We start from the raw sequence: 24194 nt of genomic DNA, 5'->3' as shown, positions 1-24194 counted from the left end.
GTACACTTCGAGAAAGCTACCTACTCTTGGGACTTTTGAACATTATCTCATTTGTGAAAATCTTGTAATTGCTGATATGATCTACGTGATATCAACATAATTAATACAAGGCCTATGCAGTCCGCAATTTGTCTAGTCCATTTTTCCTTACTAACACTAAAAACGTGGAAGAAATTCTGTGTGTTACGTTTTCACGACTGAACCGCTGAACTGTTCCGATGAAATTTGATATGGAAATAGCATGGACACTGCAGAAGATGATAGGCTACTCTAGAACGCAAAAAATGGACAGAATAGGCCCCTAAGATGTTGAAGTAGAGACTAGAGCATACTTTTCTTGCAACGATGAACGTAAACTATGTTGAAAAATTGTAAAATATGTTACCTAATGTACGTGCTTTACAGTGTACAGTTACCTCGACAGCACAATGCAAAGACGGGTGCTTCTGCCCATATCTTGCACGCACCACTCGCCAATGACTCGGTGCATGCCACCAAATCGTGCAGTGGGTGGTTTGCGGGGAGGCACACGTACATCACGAGCTATGCTTACCTGAACAGGCAGAAACAAGGGGGCAGCTAACATTATTACATGTGGAATAGATTATTTACTCACCATAACTCCTCATAACAAAAATCCTCGTATGTGAGCATAGCTACGGTAACAGCTCGTGCCCCATTACACACTTAACTTGGTTTATTTAATCGTATGGTGATTTTATATAATATACAGTCTATATATGGCAAATGATTTTATACAATGTACATATGATATAAGACAAGATTAAAGCTTAAAGTCCGTGTTTCCAACCAGTTAATTAAGCTGGGTGTGAGAGTGAACAAGTCATCGGGAATTCCAGGATATGAATGAAGTGGACAGCGTTGGACTAAATGTTCAATCGTCTGCTCTTCTCTTTACATTCACACATCGGCGAACTGATCCAGCCCCATTTGTACCAGAAGTAGCTACAACAACCATGTCCAGTCCTAAACCTGCGCCGGCCGTAGTGGCCGAGCGGTTCAAGGTGCTTCAGTCTGGAACCGCGCGATGGCTACGGTCGCAGGTTCGTATCCTGCCTCGGGCATGGATGTGTGTGATGACCTTAGATTGGTTAGTTTTAAGTAGTTCTAAGTTCTAGGGGACTGATGAACTCAGATGTTCAATCCCATAGTGCTCGGAGCCATATGAACCTTAACCTGCTGAGGCGGCACCAAAGTTTCCTTGGTAGATCAAAATCTTTTGGCTTCTTTGTGGGATCAAGATGATGGACTCTTGTTCCCAATGTTTTTGTTGACCATTCATGCTTCCGGTTTTCATTTAGATCAAAACCATCCGCGATGAGTTGTCCTGCAGTAACACTCCTGGTCTTCTTGATTGCAATCGTTGCTGTGGCGGATGAGAGACTTCCTGGAAGGGTGTGATGTATAAACGTCAGTTACGTAATAAAATTAAGTTATACCATAGTTGAATAATTTTAATATAGACGTTTTGATTCTAGTGTACCACATACGCTTCAGCAAAAGCCGATTGTTGCTGTACCCACTGCCTTCTCATGACATTTGTCCAGTCTGGTAACTTGGCACGTTGCCCTCCACAGCCTTGGGTGGTGTGAAACCTCGGGAAGCTGGTTAAGATGGTTCAAATGGCTCTGAGCACTATGGGACGTAACATCTGAGGTCATCAGTCCCTTAGAACTACTTAAACCTAACTAACATAAGGACATCACACACATCCATGCCCGAGGCAGGATTCGAACCTGCGACCGTAGCGGTCGCGCGGTTCCAGGCTGTAGCGCCTAGAACCGCTCGGCCACCCCGGCCAGCTCAGGAAGCTGGCTCGAGTGCCTTGAGAGTGCTGGTGGGAGTGTCCCTGTTGCAGACATCCCCGAGCTGGTGGTGCTGCGCGCCCGGGGCCGCGACTGGGACTCGGTGCTGCTGACGCAGTGCGAGGGCAGCTGGAGCTACGACTCGGAGATGGTGTTCCACGGCGCCAAGAGCCTGCTGCTGTACACGCTGCCGCTGCTCTTCATGTCGGTCGCCTACTTCCAGATCGTGCGCGTGCTCTGGCGCTCCGACAACATCCCGGGACACGACGACCACAACGGCGACGTCATCAGCTCCAAGGAGGCGGGGCACCACGCCACTTTCGGTATGCGGCCACTTCGCAGTTACCAAGCACATCTCTTTGCTGGTGTAACGCTTAAGGAAACATCAAAAATAGTACTGGTAGATAACTACATCAACATCTGTGCTGTGCAAGCGGTTTTGTGGTGTATGCCAGAGGTGGTAACACAATCTTTTCGACCCATCCTTGTTCAATGCGCAAATGGCACAGTGGTAGAATGACTGTGTAAGGATGTGGTTTGTTTTCTTTTTATTCTTGACTTTAGAACACCTGTGTGAGGTGAAATGACAAGTTTAATGTCGCACTATTTCTCACCAAATGACAGCTTTTGACACAGTTCTCAACTCTCCAACATGAAAACAGCGCAATGGATAACGCATCTTGCCTACATCAGAACGTGAAATAAGTTTATACACTACAATGTTAAATATTATCTCTCTGAAAGCACATTAATCCTAAACACAATATATTGAAAGTCTAATTGGAAGTTCCTTTACGTTAATCCTAAGCCCAATAATATGAAAGTTTAATTGGACGTTTCTTTACAAAACTGCTCGTAGACATACTTTATAATGTTGGTAGGTACTACGAAAATCGTCCGATTTTCGGTTCAAAGTTCGGTACTATTTAGGATGACAGTCAAGTCTACGGTGGATGGTTAGTCAAGTGACAAATTTGAGCGCAAGATTACCCAAGGCGGCTCGAGTTTACAGTGGACGCAAGCTGGTGAACCAACAATGTTTACACCTCTGTACGCAGTACACCTTAAGCTGTGACGTGCTGCTGTCTGCAATGCCGCTCGCTCCCACTGAAATTCCTACAAAACTAATCTGGCCTTTGCTGAACTTTCCAGCAGAAACTTTCCCTATGTTTCTCGTTATACGAAAAAACATGTACTCAGCCCTAGTCTTATTATGTAGCGATATACACGTGCGTTGTTGTAGCGTCCTGCATATTATAGTGTCCTCTCAGTTCTCACAAGAACAGTTAACTAATTTGGCTGGTTCGTTTCTCCACAGTTGGAGCTAAACATTGCTACAGCTAGTTTTAGCTGGAGTGCAGCCGCTGTGAACGCAGTGTCCACACCAATTTCTTCTCTGCGTTGTACGGAGCGTTAAGCGCTCCGTTCAGCACTTGACACCAGTTCAGAGAAGAGTCCATGAAAATTTCTCTATTGTCCTACTCATCACAGAACCGCCTCCCTCCACTTGGGTTCCTTTTTCATGCCACGGCTTTCTTTGACCAGTAGGAGCGTTCCTCTTATTTTGTAGAAACACACTCTACCAATTGCAACGCCCCTTCTATCAAACTGTGTCGAAATTTCAGTATTTTTCTCCTTCCTACTGCGTATCCACCAATCAGACATTTTGTGCCCATTCTAGGTGCCTAAAGTACATTGAACTTTCCATGTGTCGCACTCACTGGACGAAAATGCGTCACTTTCTTTTGTTCGTATCCCGCTGAGATTTCGAAACACAGTTTTCTAAAGCTTCTTCTCTGCCTTGTACCGATGCCCCCGCTACAGGCGGTCCTCCGGCTTGAATCACCTGGCCTGGGGTCGCTTTCCTCTTTCCCGCTCCCCTTTAAGTGGTTCCCGGCATAACTTCCGCAGCACGGCTACGCTACGTCATTGTGGAGCTGACTTTTCAAAACTAAAAGCAACTCAATTCACATTCCCTGTTATACCATCAATTGACTGTCATCCCTTTTGCATTACATATTGATAGGCAAATGTTCTCATAACTGTCGATTTCATTGCGATTCATAAAGGTCTCATGTAAGGTGCGAATCTGACCATTTATTCTGCTACCTTACAACTGTTTGCAAAGTAACGAATTAGCTCTAATTTCTATGATTTCTTGTTGAGGTCACTTCATGAGATGCAAGTGCAAGGAAATAAAATCTTTCCCTACTCTTCCAAGGACATATACTTACAGAATTTCAGTGAAAAAATCTGTCAACGATACATAACGACTTTCTCGTAGCTTTTTCAACTACATTTATTGTTTGACTCTTACGTAGAAGACAACAGCAACCAGCCACTTTTTATAACGCTATTTATTTATTTAAATAGCGCCGTTATAGGCTTCGAACCAAAAGGTTCACGTTAACATAGATTTTACATTAGTTTTCACTCTTTGTTTTCTCAAATGATGGAATTTCCTTGAGGTGGTGGTGATTCATTTCGGAAGACCAAAAGTGAAAGTTACGTAAAATGCATCTTAACTTGAACTACTCGTCTAAAGACGAACCTTCCGGTATGAAACCGGTAACAGCGCTATTTAAATAAATAAATAGCGTTGTAAAAAGTTGCTTGTTGCTTTTTCCTTCTTTGTAAGAGTCAACCTATATTTTTTTCAGAGCCACGTTCTCAGAATGTCAGTTCTTGACCAAATAGCATTTTTTCACTACAGTTTGTTGAGCATCTCGATAATGCTCTCGCACCAACCAAATGATCCTGTGACGAAACACACTGCTCTTCGCTGGATATTCTCTATCGCTATTCAGCTATTCTCTATCCTACTTGGTAAAGGTCCCACTCTGATGAACAATAATCGGTTAAGCAAGTGTTTTCTCAGCCACTTCTTTCATGGATGTATTGCAATCCCTTGAAATCCTTCCGATGAAGCCCATTCCGTGATCTGCTATTTGCTCAATTTCTTTTATGTGGTTATTCTGCTTTAGGTCCCTCCAGGCGGTAACAATAATAATTTCGTATGTCTCAATGGCCGAATGCAAGTCTTTCAAATGGACGCCGCGTCGATGGTTTACGTGTCGCTAATACATCCCTGTTATCCAACTGGGCAAAGGGAATCTACACTTTGAAGTGGAATCCGAACCATGTAGCGTTCCTCATGACTTGAGACCGTTGAGAGATGATTGTTAGAACAAAAGGTCACTGAAAATTCCTCTGATCTGACCAGGTAGCGATCCCGCAACCTCTTGGTTTCTATGCATGTATTTTACTGCTAGATCACCAGGCTGCGGTCCATATGGTTATTCCGAGGTGTTTTACTGAAGCTGAAGTTTCCTGTGATCTGCTACGAATAGTGTGAGAATACAGTATTAGGCTTCTTCTCCTATGTAAGCGTTATGTTTATTTATACTCAGGGTCAGCCGCCAGTCACTGCCCCAGTCATCTATCCTGTACAGGTCTTCCTACAATTCGCTGCAGTCTTTCGGCTTTGCTACCTTCTTAGAGAAAAATGTATAATCTGTCTAACGGTTCGTTGAGCTTCCGACGCTTTCCGCTAGATCATATACTGGGTGGCTATAATTCAGCTTTCCTATTTAACACGTTATAACACGGAACTCATTACCATACGGTGACCAAACTTGGTAGCATTAATGTCAACGATATGAGGAAGAGAAACAAGGCAGAATCAATTCAACTGAAACACTTTTGATGTGCAGCTACTGTACATCGTACCATTACATATCGATACCATTATTGCTACTAAAGAGACTCAATACGCCGCCCATCAGTGACCCGAAGACTGAATGCGGAGGATTGCATTACGCACAGTAGAAAGAAGCATGTCCGTAGGTGTGATGGATACCTGTCTTGATATGCAGATCTTCAGATGAGCAAATGTGTGAATGTCCCCCTCGTAAAGCAAACGATAGGCTGATAATTCGAACGCTTCCAAATTTCTTTTGGGGAAGCAGGTGAAATTCGCGAGCAATGTGCGGTGGGTCCCCATCTCGCATGAAAACTGTTGAGTTCAGTGCGTCTCTCTCCTGTAGGGCGGGTAAGGCATGCTGGTAAAGCATATCGCAGTAACGCTGGCCTGTCACACTGCACGTCTTTGGCCCCTGAGCGCCGACCTATTCAAAAAAGAATGGGCCAATGATGAACGGAGCCGTGAAGCCACACCCTACGGTGACACGTTCACAATGCAGGGTGCACAGTGACTGGAGGTGAAGATCTCCACATGTAAGGGGTCCGTAGGCCCTTACTATAAGTTTTGCGACAGCACAGGTCGACAGGACAAACAATCGATAGTGTGTGTCGGGTTGCGAGAGCGAGTGTTGAGATAGTAGAGTGGGACCCAGGCTGCGGGCCGGGCCGTGGGGCGGCCGGTGGCCGTCATGCAAGGCCGTACCGACAAAGGGGGTGGCCATCACCACGGTTTAACCCCTTTTGTGTTAGAAATATACGGTAAAGTGAAAAAGTATAGTTACTAGTGTGATTCAGTGATTTTTTGTGCCGATATTTGTAATTACGCGTCTACCGCGCCGGCATTATTTGGATTGCAGTGTTGGATTGCAGTTTTGGATTGAAGTGTTGGATCACAATGATTGAAATTGCGTGTGACGATAAGGAATAACGAAAGGGCCTGTGCTGAGATTAGCCATTATTAATTCTGTACGACGAAGGCAGTGGCTGTCTCCTTACTTTGTGTTTTTGTGACGAATATAAGTTGTTGATTAATGAAGCTGTGTTGTCGATCTTCTTGCCACCAGACAATTTATTATTACAGCATTCGAGAAGGACCAAATGGAATGTAACAACTCCGTAGCAGTCCAATCCGATTGCCAGCCCCATTAGGTACACGGTCACATTAATTATTATCTATTTGGGCTGCTATCAGATCCCGATCGAGCGGGATAAGTCAGTAGATCAAACCGGAGTGTTACACCCGCTCGGAAATTCTATGTGTTCACCTCACCCATCAGAGGAAAATGAGCTTCGTCTGTTCATCGGATGGTCCAGAGCCAGCCCTCATCAACTTCAGTCCTTACAAGAAAGTGGAGATCGAAGTCAACACGTCATGGTGCGTCCTGTTACGTACCTAGCGAAGTGGCGCAGTGGTTAACACACTGGACTCGTATTCGAGAGGACGACGGTACAGTCCCGCGTCTGGCCATCCTTATTTGTGTTTTGATGTGATTTCCTTAAGTCGGTCCAGGCAAATGCCGGGATGGTTCCTTTGAAAGGGCACGGCCGACTTCCTTCCCCCTCCTTCAGTAATCCGATGAGGCCGATGACCTCGCTGTGTGGTCTCTTCCCCCAAACAATCCATTTCAAACCTTTGAGGTAAGGTGCTGTAGGATGTGGATCCTGTATGCGTACCATTTGAGAATGGCTCGAAGCACCTTCCTTACAGTGGACCTCGGGATGTTCAACTGTCGTGAACGTTCGACAATTGCGTGCAGCAGCTTTGATGCAACTGGTTGTCGGCCTCTTCCCTGAGCAACACCCAGTTCTCCAGTTGATTCGAAATTCTTCATCATGCTCCGCACAGTAGATGTCGAAAGAGGACCCTTCCGTAATCCTTTCAGCTGGCGATTTTCTCGAAGTGCAGCTGTAGGATTGCTGTTGTTTTGATGACAGAATTTCACCAATAATACCCTGCTCCTTTGATCCTAGCTCGTTTGACACAAGTACAAGGTCACTGGTAAGTTGTGTGAGACTATGTATCACGATGACTGATGACGGAGCCTGGTGGTCACAGTTAAACTGGACGGTGGCACAGTGACCTATCGAAATCGTGCACCCCTTACTCTGGACATTAATGCTATCAAATTTGACACTCGTACTGTAATTAGTTTCCATGTTGTAACGCGTTAAATAGGGAAAGTTTGACTATAACCGCCCAATACACTTTCCAGTCACACAAATGAGACCACCTCTCGAAAAATCGAATAACCATCTCTTGCAGTGCGACCGTTGCATCAGACGCAAGAAGAGGGTAAATGAAGCTCTGGAAAGTACCGACAGGGATACGGAGCCATACCGATTTGAGTGCCGTGGCCAGCTGCGTTAGGTTCTCGGTTGATGATCCATGGCGCGAACAGTGCTATCGAGGTAGCCCCACAGATTCTCGATTGGGTTTATATCCGGGGAGTTTGTTGGCCAGTGCAGTACTATAAACTCACCCTTGCGCTTTCCTAACGTCGCACGTACACTCCAAGCTGTGTGATACGTTACATTTCCTGCCGATAGATCCCATCTGCCGAGGAGAAATAAACTGAATGTAGAGATGGACATGGAACCAAAGAATAGATTCATACTTCTCTTGATCCACAGTGACTTCCAGGATGGCGAGATAACGCTCAGGCTATAACGTGATCCCAGAAGGCAGTACCATTTTTACAAACTTTTCTGTAAGAGTCAAATATAAAAATATTATGTGTATTAATATGTTCTTCACGGAAATTTTAAAATTTTTAAATATTTCTAGACATAATACCTGAATCACCTAGAAGCTAATATTTCCATCGTTTGTTACCTTGAACCTTGCATATACACTGAAGAGCCAAAGAAAATGGTACACCTGCCTAATATCATGTAGGGCCCCCGTGAGCACGCAGAAGTTCCTCGACTCGGCGTGGTATAGAATCGATGAATGTCTGAAGTAGTGCTGTCCATAAATCCGCAAGAGTACAAGATGGTGGAGATCTCTTGTAAACAGCACGTTGCAAGGCATCCCAGACGTGCTCAATAACCTTCATGTCTGGGGAGTTTGGTGACCAGCGGAACTTTTTACAGTCAGAGTGTTCCTGGAGCCACTATGTAGAAATTGTGGACATGTAGGGTGCCGCATTGTCCGGCTGGAATTGTCGAAGTCCGTCGGAACGCACTGTGGACATGAATGGATACAGGTGACCACCGAGCGAGGTTGCGCAGTGGTTAGCACACTGGACTCGCATTCAGGAGGACGACGGTTCAATCCTGCGTACGGCCGTCCTAATTTAGGTTTTCCGTGATTTCCCTAAAACGATCCAGGCAAATGCCGGGACGGTTCCTTTGAAAGGGCACGGCCGACTTCCTTCCTCGTCCTTCTCTAATCCAATGAGACCGATGACCTCGCTGTTTGGTCTCTTCCCCGAAACAACCCAACCAACCCAACAGGTGATCAGATAGGATGCTTACGTACGTGACACCTGTCAGAGTCGTATCCAAACGTATCAGGGGTCACATACCACTCCTATTGTACACGCCCCACACAATTACAGAGCCTCCAATAGACTGAACAGTCCCCTGCTGACATGCAGGGTCCATGGATTCATGAGGTTGTCTGCATACCTGTACACCTACAACCGCTCGACACAGTTTGAAACGAGGCTCGTCCGACCAGCCAACGTGTTTCCAGTCATCAACAGTCCAATGTCAGTGTTAACGGGATCACGTGAGTCATAAGGTTTCGTGTCGTGCAGTCACCAAGGGTACAGGAGAGGGCCTTCGGCTCCATAAGCTCATATCGATGATATTTCCTTGAATGGTTCGCACGCTGGCACTTGTCGATGGCCCAGAAGTGAAGGGTTGCACTTCTGTCACGCTGAACGATTTTCTTCAGCAATTGTTGGTCCCTTTCTTGCATGACTTTTCTCCTGCCGCAGCGACATCGGAGATTTGTTGTTTATCCGGATTCGTGATATTCGCGGTACACTCGTGAAATAGTCTTCCGGGGAAACCGCTATTTCATCGCTACCTCGGAGATGCTGTGTTCCATCCCTCGTGCGTCGTCTATAACACCACGTTCAAACTCGCTTAACTCTTGATAACCTGCTATGGTAGCAGCAGTAACCAATCTAACAACTGCGACAGACACTTGTTGTCTTATATAGGCGTTGCCGACCGCAGTGCAGTATTCTGGCTGTTTACAGATGTCTGTATTTGAATACTCATGCCTGTACTATTTTCTTTGGCAATGCAGTGTATTTTTTATCGACAATCTTCTAACACTGACGGCTGCTGTAGAAATCTTTATTATTGCAACCACTTTCGACCATTAATATTGTCGTCGGGTTCCTAGTCACATCCGTGAAGAGACCACGGCTAAATAACTTGGGACATAAGTTTTTCAAATATATGGAATCGGGTAATGGCATTATAACAATATTTTCAGTCACAGTAACCGTGAGGACACAAACATAATTTTCCATCTCACTGTACATTACTTCAAAGACATAAAGTGGTCAACAGAACTCAATAAATATATTTCGGAAATGTTACGTGTGAATACTGTAGTTGTACAACGCTTGAAACCTTTGAAATGTTGGAAGAATATCATCGTTAGACGTCTCATTCATTGGTTTTGTGGAATAGTTCACAATTTTCGAAAGTGGATGTGCTGTACAAGTAATATTATGTTATTGATACACTGTATCTTCTCAAAAATGTTTGTCCAGCTTATGTTTTAGTTCCTGTGAAGAGTGGGTGGGACATCACGCAGATACTGTAATTGAGTAAATTTTGTGCTTCGTGATGATTTCTAACAACTGAAACGGGTGGCAGTAATAAAGGTTTTCATACCAACAAGCGGCAGTACAACATGAATTTTGATGAACAAAGAAAATTACTAATAGAGCATTCTATTTTGACACAGTCACGTAGCAGTTATGCATGAAGATTTTGACGTTAATTAGTCACATTCAGACGCATTACTGTTATTTTTCCTAATAGTGCTATAAGCTGCCTTCCTGAAATGCTCGAGATGTTCGCTAAAGGGATCACATAACACACAGAAATCAATGAATGAAATAATACTACTGAGAAATTGATGTTGACTAATTCTGATTTTGTATTTCATGGGTTCTGAGAAAGCTGTACCATAGCCGTTGAGAATTAAGGTGTTTGTTCAATGCCATTTAGCACACTAAAGAATCTAAACTATAGTGCTATCGCTTCCACTAGACATGATAAAGTTGCAGAATTCTGTGAGACACTGGGACTCGAACCCAGAACGTTGCTTTTCATGGGCAATGCACTTACTGACTGAGTGATTTCCTTTTTGTTTTACATTTTATTTTTTTCAATTTTTTTTAATTTTCTATGGTCCCCTTCGTACGTTACAGCCCTGCATTTTGCTAGCCATTATCGCCACTTTCGGTATTCTGCTTGATCCAGAAACAAACTACACTCCTGGAAATGGAAAAAAGAACACATTGCCACCGGTGTGTCAGACCCACCATACTTGCTCCGGACACTGCGAGAGGGCTGTACAAGCAATGATCACACGCACGGCACAGCGGACACACCAGGAACCGCGGTGTTGGCCGTCGAATGGCGCTAGCTGCGCAGCATTTGTGCACCGCCGCCGTCAGTGTCAGCCAGTTTGCCGTGGCATACGGAGCTCCATCGCAGTCTTTAACACTGGTAGCATGCCGCGACAGCGTGGACGTGAACCGTATGTGCAGTTGACGGACTTTGAGCGAGGGCGTATAGTGGGCATGCGGGAGGCCGGGTGGACGTACCGCCGAATTGCTCAACACGTGGGGCGTGAGGTCTCCACAGTACATCGATGTTGTCGTCAGTGGTCGGCGGAAGGTGCACGTGCCCGTCGACCTGGGACCGGACCGCAGCGACGCACGGATGCACGCCAAGACCGTAGGATCCTACGCAGTGCCGTAGGGGACCGCACCGCCACTTCCCAGCAAATTAGGGACACTGTTGCTCCTGGGGTATCGGCGAGGACCATTCGCAACCGTCTCCATGAAGCTGGGCTACGGTCCCGCACACCGTTAGGCCGTCTTCCGCTCACGCCCCAACATCGTGCAGCCCGCCTCCAGTGGTGTCGCGACAGGCGTGAATGGAGGGACGAATGGAGACGTGTCGTCTTCAGCGATGAGAGTCGCTTCTGCCTTGGTGCCTTGGCGCCGTGCAGGTGAGCGCCACAATCAGGACTGCATACGACCGAGGCACACAGGGCCAACACCCGGCATCATGGTGTGGGGAGCGATCTCCTACACTGGCCGCACACCACTGGTGATCGTCGAGGGGACACTGAATAGTGCACGGTACATCCAAACCGTCATCGAACCCATCGTTCTACCATTCCTAGACCGGCAAGGGAACTTGCTGTTCCAACAGGACAATGCACGTCCGCATGTATCCCGTGCCACCCAACGTGCTCTAGAAGGTGTAAGTCAACTACCCTGGCCAGCAAGATCTCCGGGTCTGTCCCCCATTGAGCATGTTTGGGACTGGATGAAGTGTCGTCTCACGCGGTCTGCACGTCCAGCACGAACGCTGGTCCAACTGAGGCGCCAGGTGGAAATGGCATGGCAAGCCGTTCCACAGGACTACATCCAGCATCTCTACGATCGTCTCCATGGGAGAATAGCAGCCTGCATTGCTGCGAAAGGTGGATATACACTGTACTAGTGCCGACATTGTGCATGCTCTGTTGCCTGTGTCTATGTGCCTGTGGTTCTGTCAGTGTGATCATGTGATGTATCTGACCCCAGGAATGTGTCAATAAAGTTTCCCCTTCCTGGGACAATGAATTCACGGTGTTCTTATTTCAATTTCCAGGAGTGTATCTTCTCTAGGAACTTTTATCTTGTGACATCTAAGGCTCTGTTCTTCTAAGTCAACGGTTATTGTATAGTACATATAAAACACGCTCTACTGGATTTTCCTCTACGTCCTCTTATCCGTCCCTGGATGGATTGATATAAGGATAGGTAATAGCCGGCCGGAATAAAGGAAGAAATACAGTAGAAGAAGAATGGGTAGCTTTGAGGGATGAAGTGGTGAAGGCATCAGAGCATGAAGTAGGTAAAAAGACGAGGGCTAGCAGAAATCCTTGGGTAACAGAAGAAATATTGAATTTAATTGATGAAAGGAGAAAATATAAAAATGCAAAAAAGGAATACAAACGTCTCAAAAGTGAGGTCGACAGGAAGTGCAAATGGATAAGCAAGGATGGCTAGAGGACAAATTTAAGGATGTAGAGGCTTATCTCACTAGGGGTAAGATAGATACTGCCTACAGGAAAATTAAAGAGACTTTTGGAGAAAAGAGAACGACTTGTATGAATATCAAGAGCTCAGATGGAAACCCAGTTCTAAGCAAGGAAGGGAAAGCAGAAAGGTGGAAGGAGTATATAGAGGGTGTATACAAGGGCGATGTACTTGAGGACAATATTGTGGAAAGGGAAGAGGATGTAGATGAAGATCAGATGGGAGAAACGATACTGCGTGAAGAGTTTCACAGACCACTGAAAGACCTAAGTCGAAACAAGGCCCCGGGAGTAGACAACATTCCATTAGAACTACTGACGGCCTTGGGAGAGCCAGCCATGACAAAACTCTACCATCTGGTGAGCAAGACGTATGAGACAGGTGAAATACCTTCAGACTTCAAGAAGAATATAATAATTCCAATCCCAAAGAAAGCGGGTGTTGACAGATGTGAAAATTACCGAACTATCAGTTTAATAAGTCACGGCTGCAAAATACTAATGCGAATTCTTTACAGACGAATGGAAAAACTAGTAGAAGCCAACCTAGGGGAAGATCAGTTTGGATTCCGTAGAAATATTGGAACAGGTGAGACAATACTGACCCTACGACTTATCTTAGAAGCTAGATTAAGGAAAGGCAAACCTACGTTTCTAGCATTTGTAGACTTAGAGAAAGCTTTTGACAATGTTGACTGGAATACTCTCTTTCAAATTCTAAAGGTGGCAGGGGTAAAATACAGGGAGCGAAAGGCTATTTACAATTTGTATGGAAACCAAATGGCAGTTATAAGAGTTGAGGGGCATGAAAGGGAAGCAGTGGTTGGGAAGGGAGTGAGACAGGGTTGTAGCCTCTCCCCGATGTTATTCAATCTATATATTGAGCAAGCAGTGAAGGAAACAAAAGAAAAATTCGGAGTAGGTATTAAAATCCATGGAGAAGAAATAATAACTTTGAGGTTCGCCGATGACATTGTAATTCTGTCAGAGACAGCAAAGGACTTGGAAGAGCAGATGAACGGAATGGACAGTGTCTTGAAAGGAGGATATAAGTGGACATCAACAAAAGCAAAACGAGGATAATGGAATGTAGTCGAATTAAGTCGTGTGATGCTGAGGGAATTAGATTAGGAAATGAGACACTTAAAGTAGTAAAGGAGTTTTGCTATTTGGGGAGCAAAATAACTGATGATGGTCGAAGTAGAGAGGATATAAAATGTAGACTGGCAATGGCTAGGAAAGCGTTTCTGAAGAAGAGAAATTTATTAACATCTAGTATAGATTTAAGTGTCAGGAAGTCGTTTCTGAAAGTATTTGTATGGAAGTGAAACATGGACGATAAATAGTTTAGAGAAGAAGAGAATAGAAGCTACAGAAGAATGCTGAAGATTAGATGGGTAGATCACATAACTAATGAGGAGGTGTTGAATAGGATTGGGGAGAAGAGGAGCTTGTGGCACAACTTTACTAGAAGAAGGGATCGGTTGGTAGGACATGTTCTGAGGCATCAAGGGATCACCAATTTAGAATTGGAGGGCAGCGTAGAGGGTAAAAATCGTAGAGGGAGACCAAGAGATGAATACACCAAGCAGATTCAGAAGGATTTAGGTTGCAGTAGGTACTGGGAGATGAAGAAGCTTGCACAGGATAGAGTAGCATGGAGAGCTGCATCAAACCAGTCTCAGGACTGAAGACCACAACAACAACAACAGTAGCCGGGCGCTGCGGCCGAGCGGTTCTAGGCGATTCAGTCCGGAACCGCGCTGCTGCTACGGTTGCAGGTTCTAATCCTGCCTCGGGCATTGATGTGTGTTATGTCCTGAGGTTAGTTAGGTTCAAGTAGTTCTAAGTGTAGGGGTCTGATGACCTCAGATGTTAAGTCCCATAGTGCTTTGAGCCGTTTTGATAGGTAATGTATCTGAACACCTAAATCAGACAAAATAGGGCCCTGGTCGAGATTTAAATAAGGGAGGGATAAATGACACAAAAAATAAAATTCTGATTTACCTTTTTGAGGACGTTAAGAAATTTATAAGGTGTTTAATGTGAAGTCTTTGTTATCATCTGTCAGCACTATTTGCAGATAGTTATGGAAGGTGACATTATATAAGGTGTCCCACAAATGTTGGGAAAAACTGCGAAAGGCTGTACAGGCTGCCTAGAGGAACAAATGGAAGCCGTGTCCAGAAAGGTCATTCAAGACGCCACAGAAGGTCGATATTAGAGACGACAGCGCCTGCCATCAGGTCACCCCTTCGGCAGCACACGTGAATTTCTACGCTGACAGTCCGCAGGCGTCACGTCTCCCTATGTTGTTTGTTATTCAGTAATTGCAGCAGATTGCCACTTTCGGCAGTGGAGAAGGAGGAGCTGCATAGACAGGCCTTGTATCCCATGAATGCGATGTTCTGTTCCGTCGATGTATGACGGTTTCAGACAAGGTTTCTGTCGTGTATAGCGAAAAACGCAGGAGATTTTGGAGGTTCCCAGGAAAAACATAAACTGCAGATGGAAACCTAGCGGTACGGTTGTTTTCCACTCTTTGATTATCTTGTCCAGTATACCGTTGAAAAGCAATGGAGAGAGCAGGTCACCTTGTCTCACTCCTGTACAGATTTCAAATGGCTCTGATAGTTCACCTCTGAAGTTGACCTTTGACACTGTGTTATTTAAAGTGGCGCTTATTAGATTGATTGTTTTCCTATCTAGACCAAATTCGGCAAGGGTGTTCTTTATTGTTTCTCGATCAATTGAGTCATATGCTTTTTGAAAGTCGACAAAGGTCACAACAAACGTTTTTTATCTTGATTTAGCGTATTATATAACATATTTCAGGTTATGATTCTGCTCTGCACAGGATCTTGATGTCCTGAAATTCGCCTAATTCTTGATCTAAGACTGATTCAGCTCTCTTTAACAACAGTCTAGAAAAGATCTTGTACGTCGTTGGTAGCAAAAAGATTCCTCGGCAATTACTCACATCACTCTTATCACCTTTTTTATGAAGTGGGTGAATAATTGCTACGGTCCAGTTTCCCAATTCTCCACTATGATAACATGGAGGTATTTTATTGTATCATGATCTGCGTATTTCCACATTTCTGTCAAGATGCGATCCTCACCTCCAGATTTGTTATTTTTCGAGCCTTGTATAGTTTTCATGATTTCATCTAATGTGGGAGGGGGACTATCTGCAGGAGGAACAGTAGGATAGAAATCAAGCTTTTCATTTGGATTTTCAGCATTCAGTAGGGATGAAAAGTAATTTCCACAAACTGCAGCACATGATTTGTCATTCAAATTTAGTTTTCCATCGTGTCCTCTTATACGTAACGTAGGAGGTTTAAACTTCGATAGTTGTGATTTAAAGGCTTTATAAAATTCCCGACTTGTGATGTCTTCTAAAATTTGCTTCTATTTCATCGATTTGGTTTTTGTTGAAGAGTCTCTTGGTTGTTCTCAATACTTTTGATGGATCTTTCCTAACCTTCAAGAAGTGTTCGAGATTTTCGGAGGTTTCCTTGATATTCCATTTTATCCAAGCCTGTCTTCGCTATTCAATTGCTTCATTACAATCTTCGTTCCACCACTGGTGTTTATATTTTTTATTGGTCAGTATAGTTTCAGTGGCTGATTGTACCAAGGCTTCTTTAATTCTGTTCCAGGCTGTTTTATTTGGTTTGCTGTGTAGGGTTTCTGTAAATTTATTATTGACATCTTTCAATTTACTTATATCAAATTTTGGAGGTCTGATTTTTCTTGAAATATTGGAAAGGTTCTTTCGGCTATCTGGGATGATATTCATTTTTACCAGAGACAAGTAATGATCAGAATTAATGTTGGCATTCCTCAAAACTTTAACATTGAAAATTTCCCTGGTGGATTTTTTAGAAACAGCTACATGGTCCCACTGAAATTCTCCAAACATTGAGTTAGGGTGTTTCCAAGCTTTGGCTTTTCAAGGTAAACGCTTGAAGGCTGTGGACTTTAAAAGAAAATCAGAGTTCTTACAAACATCAATTAGTCGCTCACCATTTTTATTTGTTCTTTTATGTGCAGGTTAGTCACGAGCAATTTGCTTATACTTTTTACTCTACCAATTTGTGCATTAAAATCGCCCATCAAAATTATGGAATGGTGTTTTGGAACTTTGTCAATTGTTTCTTCAAGTTTTTCGCAAATTTTGCCGACCGATTCTGATTCTACTTTTTTTTTATTCATTTGCGGGAACATGGAAATATACTATCGCATAAGCTTTATTCACAGATTTGAAAGACAGTGTAGACATTCTTCCATAACTTGAAGAGAAATCCTAGACTGAATCGATCATTTTCTTGTTGACAATAAAGCAAGTGCCTAGATGTGGTATATTTGTTGTCATTCTTTTGCCAGGTTTTCCTTTGAATATTCTAAAGCCTTCTGAGTAAAAAAAAAAACATTCATCTGTGAATCTGGTCTCCTGTACAGATGATATCATTACATTTTTTCTCTTAGTATGTCCCATGAACGGGAGTGCATTGGTTACCACCTGGGGTGTGTAATCCAAGAGGTTGTGTTTTCATCATGAAAACAGAATAAAAATAAGTAAATTTTGGATTATCTCGAAGGATAACGGGGTTTTGACTAATGAGGTAGTAAGCCCCACAGCGTGTGAATTTCAGCCGCTCATTCTGAGACAGACGCTACAGTTTACTAGTTTTGCTCCATAGTGGCTATTTCATTTCATCAGTATCACCCACATCTGAGAGATATTCTCCTATCCGACACCCAGGGAGGCGCCCGATGGGGGACTAGTAAACCCCACAGATCATGTGTTTAGTGATGGTGGTTCTTCCGCCCTTTCTGCCGTTGAGGTGTCACTAATCACCCTCTTCCGTCTTCCAGGCTGTTGACCATCCCAGATGAGAAGTATAGGTTGGAAATGAAAGACCCCTAGCCCTCGAAACCTAACAGCATCAGGGTGGGAAAGAAACAAGTGGTGGCCGAGGATGGCCAGATAGGAAAGACAAAAGTGAGGAGCCTGGAAGCAATGCCAGGACTCAGCTCGGGGACCCATGGGCGCCAGCCACGTACCCACTACGTGTGAGTCCCCGGGGGAAAACAAGCCTCTTTACTGTATACAATTCCTAACACAGGTAATGGACCTGATACTTCTATCCAGGCAGTTGGTCTTGACGCTTCTCCTCGACTGGGCCGTGACTAGTCGGGCTTGGCGCTTATGTCCTCTTCGCAGAGTGGCCCTTGCTGTCGTGTTGCCGTGCTGAAGAGGGGTCGGTCAACGTGCAATTCGCTGACCTCTTCTCACAGCCATCTCTGCTCTGTCTTTCGCGACTGGCGTACCGGCGCTTGACTTTACGTCGTAAGACACTGACCAACGAGCCAGATTGTAAGGCGTATGCTTCGCCGGCGATGGGCGAGGCATGACAGAATCTCTGACCAGAGAGTAGTTTATTGTTAGTTGTTGCTTGTCGCGAGTCTGCGCGAGTCGACAGTAGTAGTCAGTCGTCTGCAGTAGTAGTCGGTCAGCTTTAGTAGCGAGTGGACAGTAGTAGTCTGCGGGAGTCGGCATGCGTCGGCTGTGTGTTCTGCTCGCGACTCTGGTCAGGACTCTGGAGGATGAGTATTGTTGTAGAAGGTAAAGAAGCAGCCTTGCGCATATTTAATAATGTATGTTAATTGTAATTTAATTTGTTCCAAAAAGATGCCCCAATAATAATTTTCATAATATATACTAATTTTTTTAAAGAAAAGCATTCATTTCAATTTAAAGAATATTTTCATTGCATGATCATTCCTTCCAAGAATTAGAAAAAATATACGCCAGCATTGCACGAAGTTGTGCTAAAAATTTTTACATAAGAGCAGATATATTCGCAGTTTTATTGTGGTAAGAATTTTTGCTTTTTTATTCAGAATACAGGGCCGAAGGCGCAAGGCTGCTTCTTTACCTTCTACAACAATACTCATCCTCCAGAGTCCTGACCAGAGTCGCGAGCAGAGCACACAGCCGACGCATGCCGACTCCCGCAGACTACTACTGTCCACTCGCTACTAAAGCTGACCGACTACTACTGCAGACGACTGACTACTACTGTCGACTCGCGCAGACTCGCGACAAGCAACAACTAACAATAAACTACTCTCTGGTCAGAGATTCTGTCACGCCTCGCCCATTGCCGGCGAAGCATACGCCTTACAAGATGTAGCTGTGACGTGTTGCGTTAGAGAAGAACATCCCACATGGTCGTAAAAAGGTCGTGGTATCAGTCTGTGTAGAAGTCGTCCTTGTTACCATTGCAACTTCTTTTTATCTCCAAATAAGAACAGATTCGCGAATAGGTTGCTCACAATAAAACTAATGGGCAATAATGACTATTGTTTAAAGGAATTACAAAATGAAATGTCTGTTAGTGTTAGTGAAGAAAGCATAATCCATGACCCACCCTCACAGCTTCCTTTTCGCAAGTAACATCTCCTCTAACATCCTACCTTCACAGAAGCTCTCCTGCGCCCCTATCTGGACTATAAAAAGGGGTGTTTCGGATTCAAGTCTCGACCCGGCACTCAGTTGTAGACTATGATTACTAGTGTCCTTGTCTTTTCAGAGCTTCTGCCATACACCTCTTCTCCAGCAGTTTTATTGTACTTCATGCGCGACAGCGTAATGCTGCATATTGATTGCAATTCACGCGAGCTTACCACTTACTCTGTTGTTCCGGCAGCGCCGTCTGGTAGCGTCGGCAGCCGTCGGGTGCCGATGGCCGGCAACTCGACCACGGAGGCGCAGCTGCGGTCGCGGCGCAAGGCCGCCAAGATGCTGGTCGCTGTCGTCGCCATGTTCGCCATCTGCTACCTGCCCGTCCACCTGCTCAACATACTCAGGTGGGTGCGAGGCGCGCACCACAACAGAATGTGGTTCCTCTCATACATTTGTCAGACTATTGCAGAATGTTCTCAGTGCGTTCATTTGGTGCCTTCTAAGTATTCACAGGAAAAAAACGAAAAAGGATCATTAGTCTCTGAAATTTATACCTCCTTACTTGTGTTCCTTCCAGTTCTAGAAAACTTTTTGCGCTGTTATGTTGGTACCTGACTCCCGAGATAATAAAAGTCGATGACTACGCATTGTATGGGGACAACAGGAAGCCGTTTGGCTATAAATCTGGTGAGCTTGGGCACTGAGACGTTAATTCTGTGTTTTGTGCAACAAATTGTAACCTCCCCTCAGAAAAATTTGAAAGTCCCACAAAAGTGAATAATAAAAATGAGCCAAGCGTAACCTTCTTGCAAAATTAAAGAATAATAATGGCCCAAATATAAACACTCCACACACATTAACGAATGAACATTGCTCATAAAACCCACAATAAAAGTTAATTAAATAATGAAGCATGAACTGAATGTAACATCTGAACAGAAATAATTAAACCTGATAAATTTTATAAGGGCAGCAGCGCTGACCTTCGGACCTGTGAAATAATTAAGCCTGATAAATTCTTACCTCAGTAAAACTGCATCTATATCTGCTCTTATTTTTCGGCATAGCTTCGTGCAATGCTGGCTTATATTTAATTTTGATTCTTGGAGGGAATGCGTAGAAAATATTATTTGGCTTGAAATGGATCTTTTTCTTTAAATGAGTTACTTTATAAAAAGTTATTATTGGGGCATCATTTTTGAACAAATTAATTACAATTAACATACGTTTTAGCTGAGCGCAATGCTGCTTCATTACCTTCTACAATAATATACATATCGTCCACCACATTCCTGACCAGACTCGTGGGCAGAGCACACCACGGACGCATGCCGACTCGCTACACACTACCACTGACTGAGTACAACTGTCCTGCCTACTCCCTCTGCCGACTGACTACAACTGCAGACAGAGTGCAACTCGCAACTGAACACTCGCGCGGTCAAGCGCAGACTAGCAACGATAAATAACTCTCTGGTCAGAGATTCTGTTATGCCTCGCCATCGCTGGTAATGAATACATACGTGTTTCATAACCCTCCACTGCGGGGGGCAAAAATTTCGCAGCGATGGTGTGTCATTTGGACTTGCCATGAGCAACAAATTTTTTCTTAACTAACTAACTTTACAATTACAGAATATACAGATATATAGGTGTAGAACATGAAGTAAATATAGTGCACATGCACTGAGTACAGAACATATCAGGTAATGACAAAATATATATACAGTGAGTACAGAACATATTCACAAAAGGCAAAAGTGCAAATGCACTGTAGTTGAGAGCAAATCACAAAAATGTATATGCAATGAGTAGAAATTACAAATGAAAAAGTGCACATGCACTGTAGTTCAGAACATATTTACAAATCACAAAAATGTATAGGCCATAAATACAAATCATGATAACAAAATGATTTTTTCACTATGTCACAAGAATTAGGATAGTAAAGGGAAGGATTGCGTCATGGTTGTAGCACTTTAGGTTGCAAGCAGCTGCACTGGAAGTCCATATCTTTCTACAGAAGCACAACACCAAGTGAGGCAATCTAAAGTTCTTTTCCCAGAAGTATTAATCAGCGTAGCCAAGACACTGAAATGCCATAGTAATATTCCATGTTATCCTTTTGGTAGTACATTAGGTACACCAAACAGTGGGACCATAATATCATCTTCATCGCTTATGGTGGTGGACAGCATGTCGTGTCAACACCACGTTCTTGTCTGTTACAACAACGTAGAATTAGTGCCAAAACCAAATATAGTGCTCCATGATCATGAGGATATACAGGACAAACGGATATTGCAGTAATTCCAGGTAATTAGGTTAGAAGGTAGAGGACATTAAGTCACATACTAGTCTTCATTGAGAATTACGCTAGTAATGGGTGGCACTCATTGCCCAGTTATTGAACATTTCTGTACCATGTATGTAGTATTACATAATAATGTTCATGAGTAACTTTACAGAGAACATTGGTACTCATTGCCTAATTACAAACCATCAGAAGTCATTTACAGAGAACATTGGCACTCATTGACTAATTACAAACCATCACAAGTCATTTACAGAGAACACTGGCACTCATTGACTAATTACAAACCATCAGAAGTCATTTACAGAGAACATTGGCGCTCATTGCCTAATTACAAACCATCAGAAATCATTTACAGAGAACATTGGCACTCATTGACTAATTACAAACCCTCAGAAGTCATTTACAGAGAACATTGGCACTCATTGTCTAATTACAAACCATCAGAAGTTATTTACAGAGAACATTGGCACTCATTGTCTAATTACAAACCATCAGAAGTCATTTACAGAGAACATTGGCACTCATTGTCTAATTACAAACCATCAGAAGTCATTTACAAAGAACATTGGTACTCATTGCCTGATTGCAAACCCTCAGAAGTCATTTACAGAGAACATTGGCACTCATTGCCTAATTACCATCAGAAATCATTTACAGAGAACATTGGCATTCATCGCCTAATTACAAACCATCAGAAGTCATTTACAGAGAACATTGGCATTCATTGCCTAATTAAAAACCATCAGAAGTCATCATTGAAAATGAGTTAATAAATGGCATAATTAATCTAATTATAGTAAACATTGTCCTCATAGTTCATCTTATTACATTAATCAGTGGCATTCATTTGCCAGTTACAAAGCATTTTTTTGTGCTAGCAATGCATTGCGTTGGGATCGATAATTAATAACAATATTTGCTTTTGAGTTATTGCTGCAAATGAAGATGTGTAACGTCATTCGTCATGAGTCAGCTGTATCAAGATTATGAAACAAGTAGAGTATATGTAATCACATTCATAAATGACATAGGGTTAATGAATAACTGCTTATAGTACATTAATTTCATGAATAATTTCTCCTGCAAAATATACAAAAATGGATTATTAGACTGAAAGAAGAAACGCACTTTATGCTGAAAAGTAGTGAGCTTCGAATTAACAGTTAGTGAAATGTGTATAAAATGTGTTCCCTAGCTGTCCTTTCCAAACCCTTCAGTCATCATACTATGCAATACAACACATACTGTCAAAACGAACTGCAACAAATACTTAAATAACTACAGAGCGTAAATACATAAACTTCAACATCATCCTCATCTGCAAAGAAAAAACTTTATTATTCATCACTTCATTATCATAACTCCATTATTATCATCACCTGTAAAGAAAAACTTCATTATTCATACCTGCATATTCTTCATCATTATTCATCACCATTCATCATCATCTGCAAAAAAATCACTTCATTATTCATTACACAACTATACCTTATTTCTAGCATATTTCATCACTAAAACTAAGATGTGAAGTTCTGTCTGACAGCCTGCATCAATCGCTTCGTATTCTGAAAGAAAAAATTAGTTAAGACTGCTATTCTACGATGTGTATAGTATATTATTGTGAATACTTGTTAATCCTGATCCATTTACTCTTCCTCATAAGGTTTTTGCATCTTCTTTCGTTTATTCCGTAGGTGAAACTCCATTTCTGTTTAATTTATTTCCTTTACACGTTATTTCTTTCTGAAAATGATGAACAAAGATTAATGTCTTGTATTTAAATCACATACCCATTAAATAAAAACTGGTTTATAGTAACATAACTGAGCATACAGCATAGCATGACAGAAAACGTAATATGTCAAAAACATCGACAGTGTTCAGAAGCAAAAACGTACAGTGTATCACAATGTAGCAGCAAAAAAAAAAGTAAAGTAGTCACGATGTTGAGATATGTCAAATGTCAAAGTCAACTGGTGTTTGTTATATCTTAACTATTTCATAGTGCATACAAACAAAACAGGAAAACAATCATACATACATCAAAAATGGAAAATATGCACGGTCTGATGTGTAACGACAAGAAAAGCGACCTGCTAACCTTACCTTGCAGGGCACTTGCCAAGAAAAAAATACGACAATCATCAGTAAGTAGTCACATAAAAATAATTGCATAAGTGGTCATAAAAATGTGTAAGTTCATCTGAAAAAAGATGCACGGTCTGATGTGTAACGACAAGAAAAGCGACCTGCTAACCTTACCTTGCCGGGCACTTGCCAAGAAAAAATACGATAATCATTAGTAAGTGTTCATGTGAATATAATTGCATAAGTGGTCGTAAAAAAATTAGGAAATGGCATTACAGTGTGATAAATCATAAAGTATGTTCATTCAATAAAAGGTTTGATGTTGGATACGTGGTGGTTCCCTTTGGCTTTTCTGGTTTCGACGTGTACTACATTGGGGTGAGGAATGCTGCGAATCCGATATGGACCTGCGTATAGAAGTTCAAATTTACTGCACCTACCTTTTATTTTGTTGGATAAATAGTGTGTACGTACTAATATCTTCTGTCCAAC

The 24194-nt window shown here is 42.9% G+C and overlaps 1 protein-coding gene across 1 annotated transcript in view; it reads left to right on the top strand.

The window, feature by feature from the left end:
* The window catches only part of LOC124803138 (orexin receptor type 2-like), a 123682-nt gene that overhangs the window by 47383 nt on the left and 52105 nt on the right, over positions 1-24194 (top strand). Inside the window, exons 3-4 of the mRNA XM_047264318.1 lie at positions 1880-2149; positions 19542-19701. Of these exons, the coding sequence (XP_047120274.1) occupies positions 1880-2149; positions 19542-19701 (430 nt within the window). The remainder of the gene's footprint in view (positions 1-1879; positions 2150-19541; positions 19702-24194) is intronic.

This window comes from Schistocerca piceifrons, chromosome 6, assembly GCF_021461385.2.
Source record: "Schistocerca piceifrons isolate TAMUIC-IGC-003096 chromosome 6, iqSchPice1.1, whole genome shotgun sequence".
Classification (NCBI taxonomy): domain Eukaryota; kingdom Metazoa; phylum Arthropoda; class Insecta; order Orthoptera; family Acrididae; genus Schistocerca; species Schistocerca piceifrons.
This window is presented reverse-complemented; position numbering and strand designations above follow the sequence as displayed.